Source organism: Corvus hawaiiensis, chromosome 2, assembly GCF_020740725.1.
Source record: "Corvus hawaiiensis isolate bCorHaw1 chromosome 2, bCorHaw1.pri.cur, whole genome shotgun sequence".
In the NCBI taxonomy this organism is placed as follows: domain Eukaryota; kingdom Metazoa; phylum Chordata; class Aves; order Passeriformes; family Corvidae; genus Corvus; species Corvus hawaiiensis.
The window spans coordinates 95,515,378-95,532,886 of NC_063214.1; the positions used below are offsets into that span (position 1 = coordinate 95,515,378).

Here is a 17,509-nt window from a genome sequence, read left to right on the forward strand (position 1 = left end):
GACTAAGATACATCACTGAAAATGTCAAAATTTAATCTGTTACAGTCACTGCAGAAGTATTCCAGATGCAGTAGAGTTCTTACTATGTGCTGGTGGAAGACTTGGTGGTTCAGTCAAAGCTTGCAGTTCAGCCTTTTTTAGGAGTTAATACTATGATCATTTGTTTATAAATACAGCACCTGTATTTGAAGTGTGGCAATAAGTATTGAAGTATTGTATTGTTGCAAGGGGAAGGCGATTCTTGCAGAAAGCATAAGTTTTGAGGTTTTTTTTTCAGATTTCTTTTAATTCTTGCCATTTTACAGAAAGCTGGGCAAATTAACTGAACAAAATAACCAAAATGTCCTAATGGCTTTAATTTCACCTGTTTATTAATCTGATTTAAAAGAATTAAGCTAGAAAAGACTCATCTGTAGGAGTGGTGTTTGTTAGGGGTTTGGATAGAAATCAATGTTGGGAATTTTTTTAAATATAGAAAATATTTTATCTGTTAACATTGCACATGAATTCAGCTTATGTTTTTTATCATTCCACTGTGCTAATTTCAGCATGATCAGTTACACTCTGCGAATGAAGACCTCCTGGCTCGTGTTGAAACACTGCAAAATAATACTAAGCTGCTGGAAACTCAGATACTGGAAATACAAAGAGCCAAGGCAAAGGCTGACAAAGAACTAGAAGCTGAAAAGCTTCTAAAAGAACAGAAAACAAAGGTAATACTTTGTAGAGATGGTGAATGGGTTGAAGCATTGCTTTCACTGGATGTGATTTCTGTTAGACCTTTGTAAACTGTGTTTTCATAGATCAGGTTCTGTGCTTTCTCTCCTTGTTACTTGACTGTCCTTTTTGAAAACTTGGTCTGTTCATTGAAAGAGCTTTTCAAGGCTGTCAATTCAAGTAGGTTGGGGGTAGTTACAGAATGTGAAAACCACTTTGTAGGATTGTTGGTTTTTCTCCTGTTTACAGTGATTTCCTAAAAAAGAAGTCAACTATCTGTATAACCCAAGTGTGTGTGTGTCTAAGTATAAAAAGATGCTGACATCTGTTTTGAAATTGGACTGCATAATTGACAACTATTTGAATTTCAGGAACATAGTGGTGCTCTCCGAGAAATGGAGGAGCTTCAGATGCAACTTCAGAAGGAAAAGAAGCACCTGCAGAAAACTATGCAAGAACTAGAGCTGGCCAGAAAGGTAGGGTTGCTGTCCATGTTAGTGCTTAATGGACTACCAAAGATTTTGGCCCATCTGGCTGTGTAGAGTGCCTTCCTTTCTGGTCTGAGGATTTTAAAGCTGGAGGGTTGCAGAAGGGAAAATGTGAGGGCTTTTACCCCTGCTTGTGTGCTTGGAGAGCTGAAATGTTCTTTTAGGGTTGGTTTTGGTTTTATTTTTTGTTTGTTTGTTTAGCTTGGGTTATGTGGCCTTTCATGAGTAGAAATAGGAATAGAATTCAGATGTCTGGAATACGTGTATAGTGCACTGTTAAGAAATTGCCTTGGTTGTAAGGACTGAAGATGACAGAAACTAATACATACAAAACACCTACTGATAAAACTAGCAACAGGTTTTTCAAAGCTTTTGGTTCTTGTTTGAAAACAGATTATTTACTGAGGATATGGAAACCAAATGGATGGGTGGTATTTGCGGATATGGATAGAGACAAAATTTTTGTCTGATGAGCAGTATAGTTTTTTACAGAATTACAAAAGTCATAGCGGCCAAGACAAATTGTAAGCTCTAACTTCATTTTGTGTACCTTGCAGGATGCTCAAAAGAGTACACTGATGGATATGGAAATAGCTGATTATGAAAGGCTAGTAAAAGAACTTAATCAGAAGATTACTGATAAAGACAGCAGAATAGAAGATCTTGAGCAAGAAACAGGGATTCAGAAACAGAAACAAGAGACCCTACAGGAAGAAATAAGTGAGTAAACTATAAACAGCAAGAGTCACAATGGTATAGTTAGCAGTGGTAAAAAATACAATTCAGAAGCAACTTCTTAAGTCAGCGAGTGAGAGTAAGCTTTGCAGGGAATACTAAACAGTTGCATCAGGAAAGCAATTTTTGTCTTAGAGGAACCTTTACTAGGTTATGTATCACGTAATCCAGAATTCAGCGCTTAAAAGCGAATTTGCCTGCCTGACATACTGTGTTTCTTACCTGATTAAGTTATTCATAAGTTCTAAATTTTGGTGACTGACAAGGGTTTTATATACCACACTCATAAAACTTTATTGATTACCATGTGGTTAAAAATTCCATTTCTTCCTATCCTCAAGTGTAAATCTTAAAACCATTTCACTTATTTGAAGATCTTTGGGATAACTTTGAAAAAGGATGCTAACGTTACTATAAGCTACTTGTTTGCAGCTCTTAAGGAATCTGTTAGAATTTGTTTAAATATTTTCCAGCGTTTTTAAGGAAATACAAGTGAGGAGGTTTCCTTTGCATATAATTGTTGTTTTCTGCATTAGAGTCACTTCAGTCAACTATGCAACAGGATGAGGAAAGAAATGCCAAGATAAAACAACTCCTGGTAAAAACCAAAAAAGAACTGGCTGATTCAAAACAAGCTGTAAGTCCATATGCTAATGACTGTGTATTCTATTTTTAAACTAAATTTTAAAAAACAGATGGTAGGTGAATTTTTAGGTTGCTGAGGTTTGGGGGTTTTTTTTAATATCCAGGTAATTTTATCTTGCAGGAAAATGACCATCTAATGTTGCAGGCCTCATTGAAAGGGGAACTGGAAGCCAGTCAACAGCAAGTGGAAGCCTATAAGGCAAGAAACTTCACTGTTTTGTTAGTACAAGTTTTCTCATTTAAGTACTAAGGGTGTGATTTATACTGGGCACATGAAGAATAGAGGTGCTATTTTTACTTCTAGGTTACTGGTTGTTTTTCTTAAATGAGTTTTTTCTGTTTGCTGCTTTCCCCAAATATTTTTTCCAGTGATTTTTTTTAAGTGGATTTACTCTGTCTTTTTCCTCTTTCCCTTTCCAGCAGAGGAGAGGACTGTGGAGTTTGAAGCTTGTAATGGGAATATATTTTTAAATGATTCTTTAAAAATGGAAGTTGCTCTGTTTTAAAACAGAAGAGCACAACATTGTCCGCAAAAGTCTTAAGTGTTGTCCATCTGTATATGGAACAGGAATAGGAATGGAATAGGAATAGGAATGGAATGGAATGGAATAAGCAGGGAAGGGAGAGGGGTTGGCTTTCTTAAATGCTGCCACACCAGCACTGTAATTTTATCTTCAATTCTTTCTTTAAAACATCATCACTTTTTAAAAATGAATACATGGTAACCCGTGTCTATTTTTTTAAATTCTATTTTTATTGGATTTAATTTGGTATTTACCAGTTCTGTGCAGGAATTACTGTAGTAGAGTCCTAGGTGGCATGGTCCCTTGGAGAAGGAAGAAAAGTTTTTGTAATAGTGAAGTTTTCAACTGACTTTTTCAGATTCAAGTGGCTGTACTGACATCAGAAAAGCATAAAGTTCAGGAACAACTGCGAACATCTTCAGAACAGCACCAGCGTATGATGAGTACTTGCCAGCAAAAAATTGCAACCCTGCAAGAAGAGTGCAGAGCATCCCAGGTATTCCAGTGGAAGAAGTAATCTTAGAGACTTACGAAGGGAGATTTACTGCACTCTCTGCTTCTTCAAAAATATTTTGCAGATGTTTCACTCTTCTCTTTTTGTCTGTCAAGAATTAAGAATTAGCCCCGTAATTGAGTGGTGGTATAAAGGACAAGCCAGACTGTCCTGGTTGACGTGTATCACTTGGGGTGACACATCTGGATTTGCATACTTCTGTTTCCAGTAGGGAAAAACTTGTGGTAGTGGGGAGCCGGGGTTTATTTTAAGATGATCAGTAAGTATACACTCAAGGAAAAGAAAAGTCTTGAAAGAAAAGAGCACAAACAAAATAAAGGAATAGAACTTGCTTCATTTAAAACAAATTAACACAGATACCACTTTAAAGAAAAAAAGCTGTGAGAAATATATTTGCAAGCACCTTTTCATATGCTGAAATATGAGCAGCTTCTTAATTGGCAGCTGAACTACATGCAAAACTGACACTATTGCTGAAGTTTATTATAATTTCTGGGATTTTTTTGCTCATATAACACTGTTTGATGGTCCTGGAATCTGCAGTGTTTGCATTGGAGACAAACAGATTAAGAATATAGTAGGACTGTTATGTTCAAACCACCTTTATGGTGATTACTACACTACTCTATGGCCACTGTTGTATGGTAGGTGTGCATCCTGCAGGTAAGTAACAGCTGAATGCAGCCTCTCAAAAAAACCTCTACATTTTAAAAAGGTGAACTGAAATGGACAAACTTTGTGGTTGCTGCTTCAGGAGGTTTGCCTTAGTTGTGCTGGTACACGTGGATCGTGGTTTTACAAATATATTCTTCATACCTGGGTGCTTACCATACCTGTCTGTGGTGGCTTGGTCTGTGATGCTGTGATATCAGCAAGGTTGTAGATCTTCCATATTGGCATGGCTTGAACCTCTTGGAAGATTAGCTTTCCTATTCAGATGCCCTACATCTGGAAAACAGATATTATTACAAGGTTATTAGTGAAGGAAAACTCCCTCTAAAGGAAAGGTGGACACCAAAGCAGATGGTAGAGAACAAAGTCGTGCTGGCATTTAAGGCTGTGTACCTGAGGACTTAGGAATATTCTAGCTCACATAGTATGACAGGATGAAAAACAAAGGATTAATTTAAAGAAATGACCACAAATTTATAGACTCTGAAAATCTGGAGCAGTGGCTAATCAGAGTCAGTTCTGTAGAATTTCACTCACCAGTTCAGCTGAAGGGAAAGTTTCCAAAATCCTTCTCTTAGGAGTGAGAGCATTTTAGTTACCTGTAAATGGGAGTGACTAATGAATCCATGAGCTTGTCCTAAGACCCAAGAAAGAAAACCTGCATCAGTGTTTTGGGTTGTTTTAGAGAAATGTACAACATGAGTACTGTAAGGATGGAATAATATTTGCTGTATAGTGTGCAGTCAAGGATGAAGCTTCTACGATGTGAGGCAATTTTCTGTATGTCCACAGGAACTCATGTAACAGCTGCATTTAGAAGAAAAGACACACTAAACACCTTTACAGTCAACTACAATATTATATGTTGTGCTGTGTAATACCACTGCAAGACTGACTTAACTCCTCAGAATTATGCATAACTTTATGGCACATTAGAATTTTTGTCACCTTTGTAATACTGGAGAGAAACAGAATTATACCTCCTTTTGTATTTTCTGTCACCTTTGCCTTCATTTAAAGATGTTGATAGAAACCCTGGCTTGTGAATCTCTCAGTTGAATGCAGTTTTTGAATTTTCAAGTATTCTTTCATTTCTTGAACACTGGAATGTTGAAAATCAATGTCTCAAGTTTCACATGTTATGATACACAGTTAAAATCTAAAGAAACATTATCTGTTATGGTGGTCACTGTTTTAATTATCTATTTAAAAGAAGGAAATGCAGCAGGTGGTTTTCATTTTTTTCAGTGTAAGATGTGTTTCATTATCAAGAAATAAGGGAGTAATAATCAATAGTAAAACTTACGGGTTTGTTTTCTGTGTGATAGGCTGAACAAGCATCTGTTACATCTGAATTTGAGAGCTACAAAGTCCGTGTTCATAATGTTCTAAAACAGCAAAAGAATAAATCTGCTGCTCGGACAGAATCTGAAGGAGCCAAACAAGAAAGGTAAAACTAACGTTTTTACTTGACCTGTAATCTGCCTGTGGCACTGCCTAACTGAACAGAAGAAATGCCAGTTTCTACTGTCATGGTGCTGTATTAGTTCTAGCTGGGTTTGTCTTTCTAACCATTATTTTAGTGTAGATTACCTATTGTTACAGTTAGAAGGAAAAGTAAGGTCTTAAGAAGTTTTTAATGACTCTAATGAGCAGAAATTAGCCAGCACATTCTGTGTAGACTTGACATGATGTTTCTCTGATGTGAAGTAGCCAACTGCCATTTGCAACTAAGAAGAAAAGAGCAGATTGGTTCGGTTCAGCTGAGTTCACTTCGAACTTTTTCAGGAATTAGTGGTTTAGTATAGGTAAAGCTCTGGATGCCAGTTCAGTCATCAGTTCCAGTAGATTTACAAAATCCTGTATGTTGTATCATATGAGGAAAGACTTGGAAGAAAAAAGTTACACTACCGAAAGTTCCCTGAAAATCCTTTAAGTATGGTCATAAGCCAGGTGAATTCAGATTCGCTTCAGAAAATGTCTCAACTCACTGCAAAAATCAACCAGTTCCTGCAAGTTATTTTTATAAGTCGTTGATGGCTGCCCTTGGTGACAGACTGGGTGTTTATGTGTGGAATGTCAGGATTCATTTCTGATAGACCTTCAGTCGGTACCAACAACTGCAGGCAAAAATCCACCAGAGGGTGACTTGTGCTTTGTTAGAGACCTGGGTTTAGGGTTGGTTTGGGGTTTTTTAAACATTCTTGCCTTTGAAGCAACAAAGCTGCAAGAGTTACATTTCTTTGTCTCTCCTTTTTGCAGAATTTTAAGAAGTTCTGGTATTGTTTTTCGTTGTTTTTGTGAGAGAGACCTATCTTAGAAACAAATTGGATAAGCAATAAACAGATGACAAATGTTTTCCAAAGAAATTATTTACAAGTATCAACCCTAAGGATTAGTGAGATGTGCAGTTCATGAGATAATGGAGGTGTCTGCATATATAAATACAGAAATCAGTAAAAATAGAATGTGTGTGACTTAAGATTTTTTTCTTCCTGATATATCTGATTTTGATTTGTTTCTGACCAACTGTGTTTATCTGTTACAGACTTGATGTTGCTTTCTAGTTCTTTGCTCAAAATCTACTCCAACCATTTGTCCCCTGTATTTGGTCTTATTGAACTGATGTGCATTTACTAAACATACAAAAAAAAGCCTCACTATTTTCAAGAAGAAATTTTTTGTGCCATCTGAATCCCATATATTATTTCCTTCTGTCTTGGCCTTCCTTGAAGTAGAAAGTGCTATCAGTCATGCTTTCTACACCAATAGTTGCATTCCCAGCAGTTCAGATGGGATGTGGCAAACCTATTTGTATCTACATTGAAATAGGATCTGGTTGTTTCTGCTTGTAGCCACATTCTAAGATTATTTTGGTCTTAGTGCTGTGTTGATTTAATTAATAAATATGCAATTTGGATCAGCTATCCAAAAAGTTTTGTGGATATCATATAGGTTCTGAAATAATTAATTATTTTAAATGCATGTTGCATATTACTTTTTCTTCCATGTGCAGGGAACAGTTGGAAATGGTGATAGATCAACTTAAAGTGAAGCTGCAGGATGCTCAGCATAATTCACAAATGAATGCATCTGAACTCCAGGCATTGCAGTCTGAACATGACACCCTGCTGGAAAGACACAATAAGATTCTGCAAGAGACTGTTGCAAAAGAAGCAGAACTCCGTGAAAAGTATGGTCCGCTGATGAACAGATACAGATATTTTATTTTGTTTGAACTTTAAGATCTTGGCATGTAGAAGCCTGTAAATGTACTTAACAAAGAAGAGGCATGTTCTTGAGAAAGTTAAAGGAATTTTCAAAAGAATTGTTGGCTATTTTTCATGAGTCATCAGAAGTCTCAACAATGGCAATGAAATAGTAGCTGATGAGGGAATTTGAGATTTCTGCAAGCTTTCTACCTCTTAACTAAATCTAAATTAATCTAATCTCATTAAATCTAATTAAACTAATCTAAAAATTAACATTTTTAAAGCATATTGACTATTTTTAAGTCTAATGCCCAGCACTACATTTGTGTTGTACTGCTCTACTAAATTTTATGGATGTTTCCTATTAAAAAAAAAATAAGATACTTATATGCAAAGCAAACAAGTTCACTGAAAAAATACCGAGTTCTTGTCCACCAAGTGCCTTTCTTACAGAAAGTACTGTATTTTCAGTTTGTGCTTGCCACAGTCTTAATTTTCTGTTTCTTTCAAAATGAAAGGAATCTGTTTAATCTGTATCACATCTTGAAAAATCATATGAGTCCTGATGCTTGAACTCCTCAAAAAGAGTCTGTCCTCATCTTTTCTTCTCCATTTAGGTACAAAGAAGTTCACATGAGGTATTAATTAGAAATTACAGATTGGTATTAGGAACTGTTGACTTCTCGTCACTGTCTTTGTACAGTTTTATCTGTTCCTCATAGCTACGTAATGGTTCACTGTAGTCAACCAAATTATGTTCTGCATTTTCCTGGAAACAAACCATTCACAATAGGTTCCCTTTATACCTAGACACTGGTCTTTGCTACTCTGGCTCTGTTTAAGTCTGTGTGCTTATAAAGGCAAGTCCTGGGCTTAGTCTTTCCATTAATGCACTTGTTTAACTGCATATATTTAATTGTTTAATATTATATATTATTATTTAATATATTTAATTGCTTGTGACAGTTTTGTCATGCTTCTGGAGTACCTCCACACTAGGTACAACTGATGAGTTACTGACATTTTTCTTGCTAACAGCTACACTCTTCTGCACTGGAAGTTGAGGTTTAAAAAATAAACTTACCTTCTTAGAAACCTGTGTTTTTAGAAGTCCTGCATAAGTGTTTGGTAAGCAGATGTTATAGGAAGTGGACTATAAGTGGCATGCCCTGTATGACACTATAAAGAGTCATGATGCAGTTTTAGAATTTAAAAATGTTTAGACCACAATGTCTGTTAAGTCTTTCATTATTTCCCAAAGACATCTGAATTTTTTGTTCTGAAATAGAAGTCAAGTTTATATAGCACAGTGCATTCATATGATAGGAAATAAGTGTAACTTTTTCAGTCTCAGATTTTCCCTGTAAAAAGAGGACTTTAAGTGAAAAACAGTTGCACACAGTCATTCTAAGATAATCATACACATGAAAATGGAAAACTGCCTCAAACTGTAAAAATTTTGATATGTAAAATGACATTGGTTTGCTGTTTGTGTCTTACTGTTTGTGCATGCACTGTTTTCAGACTCTGCACAATACAGTCTGAGAACATGTTCATCAAAACAGAGCACGCCCAGGCGTTGAGTCAGCTGACAGCCCAGAATGAAGCTCTCCAGAACAATTTCAGAGATCAGGTCAGGAACCTGCAAGAGGAGCACAGGAAGACAGTAGAGACACTTCAGCAGCAACTCGCCAGAGTAGAAGCTCAGCTCTTCCAACTCAAAAGTGAACCAAGCACTAGAGGTAACTTCCAGGCAGAATACCAGTTTTTCATGGGTTGGTTACAGATTTGTGTACCCCAGTCTGAAGCTAAAACATGCTTACAGTGTTTGATTCTGTAAAATCACCAGAAACTTTTTCTGGAAAATCTGCAGCATGCTGTATCAGTCCACAGATACCAAGTCAGGAATGTGTCTTTGTTATTATTTACTGTCACTTCAGAATCCCAAGGTCCTTGAATACATGCAGAGGAGGGCAACAAAGGTGGTGGAAGGGCTGGAAGGACTGTCCTGTGAGGAGCAGCTGAGGACTCTGGGTTGGTCTAGTTTGGAGGAAAGCAGGATGAGGGCAACCTCATTGCTGTCTTACAGATTCCTGAGGAGATGAAGTGAAGAGGGAAGTGCTGAGCTCTTCTCCCTGGTACCCATATAGGACATATGGGAATGGTTCAGAGCTGCCATGGGGAGGTTCAGACTGGATATTAGGAAGCATTTTCTTACTGAAAGAGTGGTCAAACTCTGGAACAGGCTTCTTAAAGAGCTGATTGATGCCTCAAACCTGTCAGTGTTTTAAGAGGCATTTGGACAATGCCCTTGATAATGTTTTAACATTTGATCAGCTGTGACATGGTCAGGCAGTTGGACTAGATACTTGTAGGTCACTTCCAAGTGGAACTATTCTGTTCTAGAATCTGCATCACTGTTATCTATTCTGCAGTATCTGCATTGTCAGACAGATGGAGGGAAATTATTTTGTAAATATTTGGTGTTCTTATCAGGTTGTCTCAGGTTTTGGAGCATGCTGTACATCTGCCTCAAGTACAAGGTGTAAAGCTAAAGAAAAGTGTATTGAAAGCTGTTTTAAGAATGTTTGTTATTTGTATACATGCTATTTATTAGTATACTTGCTGTTTGATCCTTCTTCGAATTTAAGATTTTACTGTCTTCAAGCTCAAGTGCTATTTTTGTATCTGTAAAGTTACTAATAAGGAGGTAGCTGGACATTTGCCAAGCAGCAGTAACAGTTTAAGAAGTTCCTATGTTACTACTGAAGCAGAAGAATTTACACTTTCCCACAGGACTGGTGGAAATAAAAGCGAATTCTATTATGCATTAAAAGTATTTGTTACCGTAGCTAAAACACATCTTCAGGGAGATGAGCATGAAGGTTTCATAGTCATTGAAATAAAAATTGCCAGTCAAGTTTGGGTTTAGAACCAGACTTTGATTGGAATGTTCATTTAGAGGTGAAAGGCTGTATTTTGCTATTGTAACTGTTACGTGTATCTAGCTTTCTCTTTTTGCTTCACTTTCCCCTGCATTTTGAAAACTGTTTTATGTACTGCTCTCAATCCAAGACAGTCACAGACATAGCCCTCCCAATTTCATTCTGATACGAACATCAGTAAGTGTCTTCCAGGTCCAGGTGTTTCAAATCTGGCAATGAAGAACTTGAGAGAACGGCGGAGCACTGACCTTCCTGTCCTCGATGTGCATACTGTCGCTAGGGAAGAGGGAGAAGGTATGGAAACAACAGACACAGAGTCTGTCTCCTCAGCCAGCACCTATGTTCAATCCTTGGAGCAGCTTCTGAACTCGTCAGAAGCAAAGCCTGGTAAGTAGATCGTGGCTTTCAGAAGCGCTTGCCTACATGGGTTGCAGAAGTTTGTGCCCTCAAACTATTTTAGAGCATTGTGTTTCATGCTTTTAGGTTCAAGACACAATTGACTTGACAAGTCTAGTCAAGTGCCACTGAGTTTACACAGTTCTGAACTTTTGTAGGAGTTTTGTCATTGAGTAAGGACTAACAGTAGAACATTCCTACAGGTTTTAGTGATTTAAAGATGTCATATTTCTGAGCTTTTAAATGGAAAAGACTGGGTGAGCAAGTCAGTGAATAGTTATAGAAATTTTTGTATTCTGGATGAGTCTCTACTAGGGACAATTAAGTGCAGATTTAACCTTATTAATGAAAAGATAAAACTTCTGTTCATCTTAATGAGGCTTATTAGAACAGGTCTTTATTCATAGGATTTCTTCTAGGAAACTGAAATCCAGCATGAAGAAGAATGTTTTAAGAGTCACCCAAAAAACAGTAAAATACGTGGTAGCATATAATCTCGTTTTAAAAGTCTACTGATGACTTTGTGGATAACTATTGAAAATCTCTGTTTATGGGTAGGAAATAAGGTATCTTGGTGTATTCTAGAACTGTTTTGTCAGCCCCCATCTAATATATAAACAAAAATAGATCAGAAAATTAAGCATGCAGCAGCAGCATTGATGCCTGTTAAGTCTGCAGTCTGGCTTTGCATGAATTGTTCATAAGAAACTACATTATTCAAGTCCTGATGTTAAGTAAGTATGAATTAGATGCAAGTGCTTTTTCCTTCTCTTAGTTTTCTTTTCCAATTAATTACAGAACCATCTCAGTGGCAAGCAGATCTCACCAAGGATGAACTGATTCAGAAACTAAACACAACAACTAAGAGTGCTGATCACTTGAATGAATTACTTCGTGAATCAGAAGCAACCAATGCAATCCTAATGGAACAAATCAAGGTTAGCAAACATACAAGAGATATGAGGACGGCTCTCATTTCCATGGCCTGTTTGTTAGACCAAATATCTTTCAGAAAATACCAGTCTATAAAATTTTGGTGATATGAAACCTAATTTTGGAGGGACTTTTATTCCACAGGTCTAATTAGTGCTTCCAGTGTCTACTTCAGTTTTGGGCTTCTTTTTCACTACAGTCTGTAGTTGGGTAGGCATGTGGGGGAGGCAGAGAGCAGTGTGGAGTAAAAGCTTCTACAAAAAAACCTCAGGAGTTTGGAAGTTTAATGTTTACTAAAGGGTCTATACTATTTTCACTTAGATAAAAGCAGTAAATCCCAAGAGGAGTATTGTCTGGTTTCTCTTTCTGTAACCCGTTTTAGCTGCCTTAAGTTAAAAGAAGATACATGAACTAATGTATGAGTGAGCTTTCTGAAGAGATTTCTAAATGTACTAAGCTTTGTCTTATAAAATGCTTTTAAATGAATATCATCAGATTTCTGAATTATTTAGCTGTTCCACTGTTATCTACTCTTTGATCACTGATATTCTCTCTACTGCACAAATTTTAGCAAAAAAGGTTATTTTTAGGCAATAAGAAGTTATTTCTTACAACATTATCACATACTTAATTTTCACTGGATTTTTGTCCTGAATACATTGCTATACACGCATTATTCCTTTTGAAGCAAGCTCTGCAATTCATTTTTTAGCTCTTCAAAAGACCTTTGTTCGATTACTCATTAAATGAAACAAACAGCATTACATATTTTTTCCCTCATCTGCAGCTTCTTAAGAATGAAATAAGAAGATTGGAAAGAAATCAAGAGAGAGAAAAGTCTGTGGCTAATCTAGAATACTTGAAGAATGTTCTGTTGCAGTTCATATTTCTGAAATCAGGAAGCGAGAAAGAACGGCTGCTCCCAGTAATAGACACCATGTTGCAGCTCAGCCCTGAAGAGAAGGGGAAGCTGGTTGCAATTGCCCAAGGTAGGTGGTGTTCAAAATACTGTCACAAAAAGAAGGAGAATTGAAAAAGGAAAAGGACAGTTCTGTGCTGTCTGTTGTGAGAAAAAACAAAACTTAGCAACATAATGCCAGTGAGCTAGTCATAAAATGATTTTGCTTTGTTGGGAAGTTACTATTCAATTTTCAGTAAACAGAACAAATACCATAAAATTAAGATAAAATATCATTTCTTCTGAAACATTCACATTTTAGGAAGACAATGGTAAGTTGTAAAAATTTAATGTGTTCATGTTTTGAGTAGAGTTTAAAAAATTTTTGTCAAAATAGAGGTTAATATAATTTAATTACTTTCTTTGCAGATGTTCTAAACAGATAACTGAAGTGGTCCTCTCAAGGCAGTACTGCAGATCTAATATTAGTTTCAATACAGTACCTTTAAAAATATCTGAAAGAAAATATGCTCTTTGTTGAAGAAATAAAGAAACTAGGGAAGGAAATAAAAAGAGTTAGGCATTTGCAAGAAATTAACACAGGATTTACATGTACAGTAATTTTCTGTTTCTGGTTCAAATACTCTGAGCATTTGTTCCCTTGAAATACTTTTTAAGGTATTGTTTGTCATTTCTCAGTAACAGTAGCTTCTTGTACTTCATTAGGAACTGACCTATACTTTATTTTTAAATTAATATAAACAATAAGCAACACATGTACATATAAGAACTTAAAACTTGTGAACAAAATTACATTAAAAAGGGAAGTGTTCAAGTACTGCATTCCATGATAGGCTGTGCATTTGAACAAAGATGTAAGTCAAGTCCATAGCATGTTGATGTTGTTCTGGCCCTCTAATGAAGACTGATTGGATTTTTCTGGAGAATGGTGATAAATTACCTTTTTCAGACATTCTCAAGTACCCAAAGTAAAGTGGACTTGGTGGTACAATCTATATCTATGTCAGCCCAAGAGTGAGTTCCTTTCTCAGCAAGCTTGAGGACAGCATTTGAAAAAGGATAAAGGAAAGGAGTGGGACAGGATCATGTAACCAAGTGATGCAATGTCTAACGTAATACAAAGTATGTTTTTGTTCCTCCTTCAGGTGAAGAAGAGAGTACCTCACGGCCCTCTGGGTGGGCTTCGTACCTCCACAGCTGGTCTGGACTTCGATAGAACAGTGGAAGCACTGAATCTTTAAAAACATTCCACAACTGCAAAACCAAGAAATCTTACTGTAGAAGATCTGTTGGTGTTGTAGCATTGAACTACAGGGTTTTATTTTTGTGTGTTATTTTCAGCTTTTTAGGCTCTTCTAAGAAAGAAGCCTGCAGTAGCTCTGAAAGATGGTCCTATTTTATGCTCTGGCAGCAGTGAACTGTTTGTCTTGTAAATGTTAAAGCTGATAATAAGAACTATGAGAACTGACAAATTAATTGCAGATTGCCTGGAAGCAGAATTTGTTAAACCTGTGATAGCTCTTTTGATAGTTAAAAAGTTTGATCTGATATATTAACTGGAATAACTAGACTTTAGATTTAAAGCATTTTAAAGTGTTTACAGTTGCTTTCACATATCATTGTCAGCTGGCTAATCTATATGGTTAGTGTTATCCTCTGCACGTTTAAGAAACTTAAAATTATTTCCTCTCTTGTGATGGCTACAAAATGTAAGATAATTAAGAAACAGGGCATTTTCTGCTTTAAGGTTGTAGTCTTTCTTAATTTTTTTTTTTTTTTTGCAAACCATGAAGGCAACAGTTCACAAAATGTAGAGGGTGCAAAAATCAATATGAATTACAGTGCTTGTCACATCCGGGCATGGTACTGTAGCAGTGATTAATGGCATCTATGGAAGCCTTAGGAGAGTACTCCAAGACTCAGAGGTCTTAAGTCCTAAGTGAGCTGAAGCTTTGAGAGAAAGGACTTAAGCTAGGGCTTTTTAACCTGAGGTTGGAAGTTTGTAGAAAAGACCAGGAAGAAATGTTTCATTACTGTAGTGATGTCTGTACTGGGATGACAAGGCTACTCATACTGACTTAATCATATTGAAGACACTAAGAAAGAATCTGAGCCCACAGGTCAGACTCCTATCATTAATTTCTGAGAGAAAAGAATGAAGCTTTTGTCAGTAGATGCATCTTTTAAGTGTTCTAATGATTGAAGATCTTACACCATTCTCTCACCTACCTGTGTGTGTGCACATCGTTTGCACAGATCTTTTGCACAGATGAGATGATCTCTGTTCCACATTCCTCAACAGAATGTTGGTTTTTTTCCTAGAAAAATGAATTTCTACCATCTCTGCTTCTATTATCTTCAATTGTCTTCTCCCATAATGCCTTTCACCATCTTAATTTATTTGTAAGGTTTTAAAAAGCATACACCTGGGTTTGAATCCTGCTTATGTTTAAACCGGAAGTTTCTGTCTTTTTCACTCACCTTTTCATGTCCTCTGTGTTGTTTTACAGAGAGTCTTTCCTTGGTACACATACAAATACTAAATAGGGTTCCTCTCTATCTACCTTAGCTCAGGCTCTGAGGAAATGATGCTTGTTCCTTTAATACTGCCTTATTTCAGGCTGAGATTAATCTAAACATATGAACAGCAGAATGGCAGCATGTTGAGAATAAACTGTTCAGTAAGTGTGCTTTTGGTTTAATTTTTTGCTTGTTGTATATATTTCAGTACACAATCAACAAAGCCAACAGGCTTTATTTAGGTATTTTAATTCTTTTCCTCCACCTTAGGTACTCTTTTTTTCTTCCCCTCCAATATGTGTTTTAACTGGAACCTTTATGGTTTGTGCTACTGGGGAAAACATTCTCTGTGAATATTCAGAACATAGAACTGATCAACGGTAGTATGACAGTAGGGATGAGTCTTTAGGTGTCTGTAGGTGGCAAGCAGGAGGCTCTGTTTAGGCTTTCTTTCATTTGCTTCTGGAGTGGTTTAGCCTATCTTCAGCATTCACGATTTGGACCAGATCTTGGATGTTGAGTTCTAACTCCTTATTCAGCTGGGTTTGGTTATTGTCACTCAAAAGAATGCCATAACACAGCAACAGGAGAGATTTGAAGTATGTATAAAACTAAGTGCTAGTCATCCTCCTGCTGTGATTTTAACAATGGAAACATGAGTGGAAGGGTATGGCTTTGTCTTAGTTTGCACTCCGTTTGCAGCTGACCCGATTTAGTCTCCGCTGTTGCTAAAGAGCTGTGACAAGTTCCTCTTAAAATGCACATATTTCAGAACTGTAAATTATTTAACATTGTAAGCTGTGAATAAAGGTATGCAAGTAACATATATCACTGGCTGTATTAAATACCAGTTGCTTATTGACTTCTTTCAAGTCTGAGTTGCATGCTCACTGTTTTTAGTAAAACTTGAGTACCATACTTATGAATGTAGTGAACAACTTGCATTAATATATTTTTTTTTACAATGGAAGATTGAGATCTTAATTAATGTAAAAATATTTTAGTAACTGCTACCAAACTGTTTTCTGTTGGTAGGATTGCCAGAACTTACCTATGTGGCAATAAACTGACTGTAAGCAAATATATCAGAGTTTAATAGACACTTGCAGTAAATGGCATAGAAGAATGTGAACTGGAAACGGGATTATTTTGCAAAGAGAACTTTTTATATGTCATATATTTGCATTTGTAATGTACAGCACTGTAGCTGTGATTTGCTTTCAAAAAGCAGTTTAAAGTTTTAACTAGTACTGCTGCTTCTTGATATACTGTGGTGCTCTTTTTTGGAAGAGCACTGTGCTGACTTTGCTTTCTGGTTCTTTTTGTTTTCTTTACAGTGCCACATTTGTTAGAATGTTTCACAGAAAATGTCACCCTTGCCCAAAATGTTTATAAGCTTAGGACCAATTTTTATCCTTTATCAGCCTGGCTTCAGCCCAAGCCTAAGCAGGGCATAATAATAATAATAATAGTAGTAGTAATAATAATTCTACTGTCACTATGCAGAGTATATATTAATTAAAAACCAAAAATGGGAGTGATTCAACATTCCCAGACCTGCATGTGCACTGTGGCTGAATCTTTAGTTACCTAATGCTGACTTAGAAATGGGTTATATATCTTTTGTGTTCCTTTTATCCAGAAGGGAGGCTCATCTGTGCAAGCAAAAAGTGCTCCAGATGAAAGACAGGAAGATGAGAGCTTGTCAGGCTGTTGTATAGATGTGGCCAGTTGAATCTGGGGTTCAGGATGGCCAATGGGAACCGTGTTAGAAATTATACATGAGAGTAAAGTTGCTTTTTTTCTTTCATGATCCTCCTTCCCCAAAGTATAACTCTGAGAATACAGGGTTAGATTATTTTCTAAATTTAAATCCTCCTTTGTGTATCTCTCTCCATCCTTTTGCTGTGATAACAGATGATAATATTGTGAAATTGTGGAGGAATGCCTAAAAACTCTCCTTAGTTTGTACTAAGTGACTTTGAAGGCAGCTTAAAAATACATGCTTCATTTGGCTTATGCCTTGGCTTCACCCAGTGCACCAATACTTCCTAAACTACCTGCTAGTTCCGCTATTGTTGGCACTGTGAAAATATCTCCCTTAGAAACCTTGCAAATAGCAGTCACCACTCACAAGATGAGAAACCAAATGTATGAAGAGGTAAAAATATATTTGTTTTAGTAACTTCAGAATTTCTAGTCTGGATAGATAAGTATTTTGTTTGGAAATGATGTCTTTGATGGCCTTTTCATGTGGCCGTCGCTTCAATAAAATTCACCTTAACTCAA

At 36.5% G+C, this 17,509-nt stretch overlaps 1 protein-coding gene across 1 annotated transcript in view; it reads left to right on the forward strand.

Annotated features, from left to right (window-relative positions):
• Nucleotides 1-17,509, forward strand: part of GCC2 (GRIP and coiled-coil domain containing 2) — a 31,009-nt gene extending 13,500 nt beyond the window's left edge. Inside the window, exons 11-23 of the mRNA XM_048326860.1 lie at nt 549-713; nt 1,089-1,193; nt 1,763-1,925; nt 2,477-2,577; nt 2,707-2,784; nt 3,468-3,605; nt 5,624-5,745; nt 7,312-7,488; nt 9,032-9,249; nt 10,645-10,839; nt 11,647-11,786; nt 12,569-12,770; nt 13,846-17,509. Coding sequence (XP_048182817.1) covers nt 549-713; nt 1,089-1,193; nt 1,763-1,925; nt 2,477-2,577; nt 2,707-2,784; nt 3,468-3,605; nt 5,624-5,745; nt 7,312-7,488; nt 9,032-9,249; nt 10,645-10,839; nt 11,647-11,786; nt 12,569-12,770; nt 13,846-13,916 — 1,875 coding nt within the window. The 3' untranslated portion in view covers nt 13,917-17,509. The remainder of the gene's footprint in view (nt 1-548; nt 714-1,088; nt 1,194-1,762; nt 1,926-2,476; nt 2,578-2,706; nt 2,785-3,467; nt 3,606-5,623; nt 5,746-7,311; nt 7,489-9,031; nt 9,250-10,644; nt 10,840-11,646; nt 11,787-12,568; nt 12,771-13,845) is intronic.